The sequence below is a fragment of the Lolium rigidum genome, chromosome 7, assembly GCF_022539505.1.
Source record: "Lolium rigidum isolate FL_2022 chromosome 7, APGP_CSIRO_Lrig_0.1, whole genome shotgun sequence".
NCBI classification, from domain to species: Eukaryota; Viridiplantae; Streptophyta; class Magnoliopsida; order Poales; family Poaceae; genus Lolium; species Lolium rigidum.
In genome coordinates this window covers 306,649,933-306,657,507 of record NC_061514.1, presented here as the reverse complement: position 1 = coordinate 306,657,507, position 7,575 = coordinate 306,649,933, and the positions used below count along the sequence as shown (strand labels likewise).

General features: G+C 42.1%; 1 protein-coding gene and 1 long non-coding RNA gene across 2 annotated transcripts in view; one reads left to right on the top strand and one right to left on the bottom strand.

Annotated features, from left to right (window-relative positions):
- The window catches only part of LOC124673125 (lactoylglutathione lyase-like), a 5,876-nt gene extending 2,015 nt beyond the window's left edge, over window positions 1–3,861 (bottom strand). Inside the window, exons 1-6 of the mRNA XM_047209257.1 lie at window positions 3,763–3,861; window positions 3,512–3,667; window positions 2,780–2,841; window positions 2,124–2,184; window positions 1,932–2,023; window positions 1,748–1,751 (exon numbers count right to left, since the gene is read on the bottom strand). Of these exons, the coding sequence (XP_047065213.1) occupies window positions 1,748–1,751; window positions 1,932–2,023; window positions 2,124–2,184; window positions 2,780–2,841; window positions 3,512–3,667; window positions 3,763–3,861 (474 nt within the window). The remainder of the gene's footprint in view (window positions 1–1,747; window positions 1,752–1,931; window positions 2,024–2,123; window positions 2,185–2,779; window positions 2,842–3,511; window positions 3,668–3,762) is intronic.
- A 472-nt stretch (window positions 3,862–4,333) lies between these two features.
- LOC124669890 lies at window positions 4,334–7,418 on the top strand. The gene is made up of 3 exons (XR_006992350.1): window positions 4,334–4,457; window positions 6,014–6,147; window positions 7,196–7,418. It is a non-coding gene; the product is annotated as an uncharacterized LOC124669890 (long non-coding RNA).
- Window positions 7,419–7,575: the final 157 nt, after the last annotated feature.

The window sequence follows — 7,575 nt, the reverse complement described above, 5'->3', positions numbered from 1 at the left end:
AGTAAACGCTAGTTTTATTCCGCATTTGTTAAGCCCATCTCGTAAAAGTTTTAAATCGCCTATTCACCCCCCCCCTCTAGGCGACATCCGTGTCCTTTCAGGTCCCAGCCGGCGGAACCACGCTCGCCCGGCGGAACCACGCTCGCCGTGGCGCCCTCGCCGGAGGTCACATTTTTCTTCTTCGTGGCGGTGACGGCCCCCGTAGGCAGCTGCTGGTCTACATTCAAAGGCTTTAGCTTGCCCAAGTCGCGATAAGTTTTCTTATTGCGCTTCCCTCCAACAGCGTGAAAAGAGCAATATGCACAATTATTCACGATTAAATCAGAGCAAAAAATATTCTGTCAGCTGAGAGAAAGAGTTAGGAGTTTACCTCTCCATTAAAATCAGTGCCAAACATTTCCTCTAGTAATGTAAAATGTTCAACCGTTTTACCTTTCTCAAAACAATTTGCCTTCTTACACTCAACATGCTGAAATCCAAACAACATCAAAATTATTCTACAATAATAGGCAATATATAGAACTAACTATCAAAATTAAACAGAAGAACATATGTTCTCAAAGGACTATTTGTACTTTTCGTATCCATTCCTTTGGTATTTTTTCCAGTGTTGACACTATTACGAGCCAAGACTAGTCTGCAATAGTTCACTAGCTTATACCATTTAGTGTCTAGTGAATTGTTTGAGAACGTCCTTCCAGTTGTTCTAAGCAAATCTTGCCGTAATTCATCATATACACCTTGTACGTCGACCAGTGCTAAAAATGACAAAGTTCTCATACCGCTCTTTATTCTGCCTGACCTAATGAGATTCAAACATGTTTCGTAAAACTGAAGCTTAGACTCGTCTGTCCATTTCACGTTCTCACTCATTTGAGGAATCTAAAAGGAGATAATACAAAGATATTACCATACACATTCCCTGATTAATATTGAATTGTCTTCAAATAAAATTGAGACGGAAGCACGTATCTTACTCTAATCAGACTCGGGATGTTTGACTTCATTTTTTTTTTAATGAAGCCAAACAATGACAAAGTTCTTTAAAAAAATAAAGCCAAACATCCCGAGTCTGATTACAGTAAGGTACGTGGTTCATCTCAAATTTTTTAAAAGACAATCTCAATATTAATCAGGGAATGTGTATGGTAATATCATTGTATTATCTTTTTTTAGATTCCTCAAATGAGTGAGAAGGTGAAATGGACAGACGAGACTGAGCTTCAGTTTTGCGAAACAAGTTCGAATCTCATTAGGTCAAGCATAATGAAGAGCGACATGAGAACTTTGTCATTTTTAGCACTGGTCGACGTACAGGAAGTATATGACGAATTACGACAAGATTTGCTTAGAACAACTGGAAGGACGTTCTCAAACAATTCACTAGACACTAAATGCTTTAAGGTAATGACCTATTGCAGACTAGTCTTGGCTGGTAATAGTGTCAAGACTGGAAAAATACCAAATGAATGGATACGAAAAGTACAGGTACTCCTTTGAGAACACATGTTCTTTTCTTTAATCTTGATAGTTAGTTCTATATATTGTCTATTATTGTAGAATCATTTTGATGTTGTTTTGATTTCAGCATGCTGAGTGTAAGAAGGCAAAGGGTTTTTAGAAAGGTAAAATGGTTAAACATTTTACATCCCTAGAGAAAATGTTTGACACCGATTTTAATGGAGAGGTATACTCCTAATTCTTTCTCTCAGCTATTTAATTGTGAATAATTGTGCACTGACAGAATATTGCTCTTTCCCCGCTGTTGGAGGAAAGCGCAAGAAGAAAACTTATCGCGACGTGGGCAATATTCGCGACGTGGGCTGCTCTTTCCCCAGTTTACTAATGTATTAGAGGGCATCAGCTATTGAAAAACAATCAATGATATTTTCACTCAGATATGGAGAATATTCAAGAATAACTAAACATACTGAGTGAGCTCGATGGTAGCTTTTTGCCCAAACGTCCATTCAGTCCGCTTGACAGTCCGCTTGACAGGATCAGCAGGGGCTGCGGACAAATCCTATCAGCAGTGGCAAGGTAAAGAACCACATACATTAGCTGATTCATGTACAATCTCAAGTTCAAGTGATTTATCGTTCTCATAATCAAGAACCTCTTACCTCATAACCAAGAAAATACAAGCTGAACTTCATATCGGGAAAATCCAACCTTTTCAACAACCTTGTAGTTTTTTGTTTACAAAAGGAGAAAGGAGCGGTAAATATGATAAGAAAAACAGTTAATATGACATGACAGAGTGGTATAGTTTTCATGCGCACTCGTAATGTTACTCCCTCCGTCCCAAAATATAAGGCGTCTAAGGACTGGTCAAAAGTCAAACTTTACTAACTTTGACCAAATATTTAGAAAAATATATTTACATCTACAATATCGAATGGACATATTAAGAAAATATATTTTATGGTGAATCTATTCATGTTGATTCAGTACTGTAAATGTTTATATTTTTATGTATAAAGTTGGTCAAACCTAAAAAACGTTGACTTTTGACTAATCCTTAGACGCCTTACATTTTGGGACGGAGGGAGTACTATATTTGATACACAGTGCAGTTCCTATTTATTCATATATCTATGAACCCCTTAGTCTCTACTCGTAGTCTGCAGTTCATGTACTCAAGAACTAATATCTTCAGTGCGTTTCATACAGGCACCCAGAATTTATTACAGTTATTGACTGAGAAAATGGATGGCCCGCTGATGTCCTTCTCCACATGCATAAATACATTATCTGTAAAGAGATAAAAAAAACTCACGACATGCCCATCACACGCGAGTAGAAGTCGAAGCTCACTTTTGGGTCCTTCACGCAGAACATCTGTAAGCAAAATAACAGAAAAAAAATCATTATATTATTTCACCTAAACGGGCAGGAGCAGTACCATTCCATCAAACAAGAAAGCAAGACATGTTCATCACAACTACGTTATTTACAACAACCGATCAGGGCAACCGGAAATGCTCCTAGTACTAAGCTGGTCCAGAAATTTTCAAGCCACTTGCAGAACAGATGAAGCTTCATGGGTGTGAGCGCAGGAGAACTAAAAATTCCTCATTCTATTACAGAGCATTGGAAGCTCTCCTATTCCAATGCAAGCCAGTGGAATTCCTACATCAGTTACCTATGCTACATCCAAACACATAATTCCCATCACTCCACAGAGCGGCTCCATATGTCGATTACCTACGCAAGCCCAGGATAGTCGTACATGAATTTCCTATGCTACAGCACCCAAGCACATAATTTTCAGGATTACACAGAATAGCTCCATACCGCAAGTGTTGAACTGAACATAAGCAAAGCAAGGCCAAACCGAGAGGATCGCCAACTGTTCGACAGATTGCTTTGCCTAAATCCACCCGCATACTCTCTTCTGCTCCACAGCGAAGATCAAGCCCACGGAAGCGTATACTCGAACCGCATAGTACGCATACAAGCTCAATCGGCAGCTGAACGAATCGCGAAATAGGAGGAGCGGCTTACTTACTGTCTGCTGCATGAAGTAGCCCTTGGTGGGGGGGGGGGGGGGGGGGGGGTTAATCTTGGCCTGGAGTCCCGGGTTATTGTCCGGCGCCTCCTTCGTCCCCGACGACGTCGACATGGAGGCGGCGGCAGGGAAGAACCGGCGGACCCCATCGAATCTCTGCAGAACCCAACAAGAATCTGTGAGCGGAATGTTGCGAGGACGCGAATGTCCCTCAGATTTAATAAATCGAGCTCCCACGGCGAATTCGAGACCTTTGGCTGGGCGAAAAGGGGTGCGCGCGGGGCGGGCGAGAGGCGGCGGAGGGCGGCGGCCGGGGAGAGGAGGGCGGAGCGGAGTGAAGCGGCGGCCATGGCGAACGGTTTTTAAAGTCTGTTTGACAAACCAGGGTTAAGCCCATAGTGGGGCACCCAGCCCAATAGGGGCTGGCCGGCCACCATCTCCCCCATATAAGGTCTTGTTTGGTACCAGGGGTTTCGCGGGGATTCGCCGGGATTATCCCCGCCTATACTCGAATCCGCGCCAATCCCCGGAGGACCGTTTGGTAGTAGAGGTTTGGCCCAAATAATCCCCGCACATCCCCGCAAATCCCCGATGTGGATCCACTTTTGGCCTACCAAAAAATCCCGACCCCTACCCTAGCGTTTTATTATCCCCGTCCCCGCTCTCTTCTCTTCTCGTCTCTCGTTCTCCACTCTCGTGTCGCAAAACGTACAGATCGGAGATGCGGCGCCGCGGCGACCGGAGATGCGAGGGGCGAGAGGTAGAGCGGGGGAGAGGGAGAGCATCGGGGCGGCGGCGGCGGCGGCAACGGGCAGCGAGAGGAGGCGAGCGGCGGCCGGCGGCCAGCAAAGGCCATGATGGATCCTGCCGAGCCAATTTGCACCGCCGCCGTCGCCGTAGGAATCTGACCGTCGACGACACCTTGCTGGTCTGGAGTTCGTTCTAGGTAACCCCTCTTCTCTTTCTCTATCGCTGAGCCCGCTAGTCTGGAGTCCGATCTAGGTTACTGCTCGTTCTTGGCGTCGTCGGCTGTCTCGAGGTTCTTGGCGTCCAAGGATCGTGAAAGTGATTCCTGTTTTAAGGAACAATTGTAAAGAAGGATAGTTTTGTCGCGGTATTGTTAGTCACGAGCATATCTCCCATTCCAGTGCAGGGAATTAAGCAACACTGTGTCATTGTTAATTGTTTACGGTTTCGATCATTTTGAGCTGATGATGGCATCACCTCGTCTAGATCTTGGGACACTGTGTCATTGTTAATTGTTTACGGTTTGGATCATTTTGAGCTGATGATGGCATCACCTCGTCTAGATCTTGGGCTTGGGTTGCTGCACGGCTGCACCCTGAACTGAACTTCCATGGTTTTAGCTAGAGTAAGTAGGACGAGAGACAACCATGCTTGTCCTTGTGATGCTTGCGCTCATGAACAAACTTGACAATGTAATGTTTATCTTGACATGTAAAAATATAGAATTCGTATTGATGTATTGTTGTTGTATGATATGGTACAGATTGTTGTAGTCATTTCCGTGTCTCTGAAACAAACTTTGTTGTGTTATAGCATTTTAGCACAAGACTAACTTTATGAATCAGCTTTCACTAGAAATACAAAACAGAGAATTGTATATGGCATATATCTTGATATCGGCGATAGTAGTACGCATACTATAAATTAAATTAGCAAACTCCTAGATACAGTTTTCAGGCCACGATACACCATAACGACTTGGCCATACTATGTGTGCAATTTAGATATTGAAACAGATTCTGATGACCAAAAAACACATTTGGATAAATTGTAGGCAGAATTGTCAGTGGCTAGCTAGCTGTGTCACCTATATAAATTGTCAGTGGCTAGCTAGCTGTGTCACCTATTCAGAAATATGATGAACATCTTATTCAGCACACTTCTCCTGTTCTCAGTGGCACCTATATAAATTGTCAGTGGCCAGCTAGCTGTGTCAACCATATCTATATGCAGTTGTAGGCAGAATTGAATGAAAACGGTAGGATAAACAAAATTAAGTGCTGGTTGAATTGTCTTGACTAGTTTGGTTTTGAGCTCTGAATCTAGTACACTCTGTGTGTGCCAACTAGCATGGAACCAACGTTGTGCTCCCACCTTCGGTAGTTGTAGATTGCATAGAAGGGGGATTTGTACTAGTAGAGGAATTAATACGTACAAATGAAATTTCCTTCTTTCTTTGATGTAAAGTCAACTTGTGTTTCTGCTAGTTGCCTGGCTGGCAAATCAGGAAGCTACTGTACTTCACTATCTATAGTTTGCTTTCTTGGTTCATAGAATCAAATTGATTTCTTGGTCATAAAATTTTGATGGTTGCGTGATTTGCCAAGTCAAATTGCTTGCGTGCTGGCAAGGGTATAGATGGTGTTTGGTCATCCACTTGCTTCTTGTTAAGGAATTGTTCGTTCGTTGCCAACCAATAAGCAATAGCTAACTGAATACACCTCAACTGAATCTAGTACTTTGTTATATTTTCAGGTGGTTTCTTTCTTAACTCCATTTTCCACAACAAACTGCAAGTGGAACATTCTGGATTTCTCTCCTAAAAATTCATTTGTTGGAGAGCTCCCACCTCCGTGGGATCCTATATCAACACCCACATTCAGTATGAGGTAAGCTCCAACTCCTGTGATCATGCTCTGTTGTCGACATTACATTCATGTGATCATCCTCTATAACTTGTTCATGCTTTGTATCTTGAAGATAAAACTGCAATTCATTTTATACTAGTTTGGTACCTTGTTTTAATTAAGGGAGGGCCACTTGGCTGCATGAATTTGACAATGCTTCGGTTTTAGAACAGATTGTTGGTTGGGATACATGTGTGACTAGGCACACAAATTTCAGCATGTTAAGTCGATTACAATTACATGTGTGTCTTGTAGACCATATAGCATAGAGTACATTTGGTAGTCTTTAGCATTTTAGTAGTATTTAGCATTTTCCTTTGAAGAACCGTTCCTAAAATAGTTTTATGATGAAAATTGTGTGCAAAATCAGTGGAGACTGCATCCATGAAATTTTGTTTCATAGAAAGACCTAAAAGTGCCCATGGTTTATAGTAAGTGCATGTGTGTCTTCTGTCCAACATTGCGTAGATAAGGCAGTGGTATATTCAGTAACTCTGATGGCACGTTGACCTGCTTCTTTATCTCAGAATCTAGTAGATATTACAATTCTAGTTTGGATATGCTGTGAAAGTCAGTACCATTTTCTCAAATCTTTGCTTGATAAGGTTATTCATACTTCTATAGCGCGAGTCAAATCAGCATCTATTGTTTTCGCTGCAGAAACCGGTCTGTTGTTTGCCTAGTTTTCGCTGCGGAGGCACGATAAGACTGCATTGGCTAAGAACTTAGCACGATATGCCGAGTAGTAAATCTGCAGATCTTTTTGGGCGCTATAACCTGTGATTTTGATGTCCAAACAAGCACGCATAGAGTAGCTTGCTCAATTTGTTCAACGCATATGCATCTTCTTTTCTATGACTGAGCTTGCCGTGTGTTTATCCTGCACTTCAATGTAAAACCAGTTGCTGCTAGTGAAACTTGAAGCCAGTGTTTCATTATTTTTGCTATTTTCAAGTTTTATACAGCAGCTGTCTTCTTGATCTTGCTGTTGGATTGATCTAATTCCGCTTCACTGTTTTTGCTATTTCAGCTGACGGTACATGGATGTTTTTTGAAGATCACATGAACAAAATGAACAGAGTTTCCAAGAGTTTCCAAAATGAACAGAGTCTCCTAATTTATGCCGAACCGTTGCGCATTACGTGACTGAAAATTTGTGTTTTAATTCCTGATGCATGTTGGATGTTTACTATACAGACTTGGGTTAAATTGTTGCCATAAAAATTGAATCTTTTGTAACTTACGCTGAAATATCTCCATTGTTTCTTGTCTTGCTGTTATGAGCTTGAGCTTGTGCACAAACCCTGAATTGCACAAACCCTGAGTACCAAATGCGTGTTTTTCAAAACAGGGGATTGGGGATTGGCAGGGGACAATATTTGTGGGGATTGAGTGACAGGTGGGGATTAA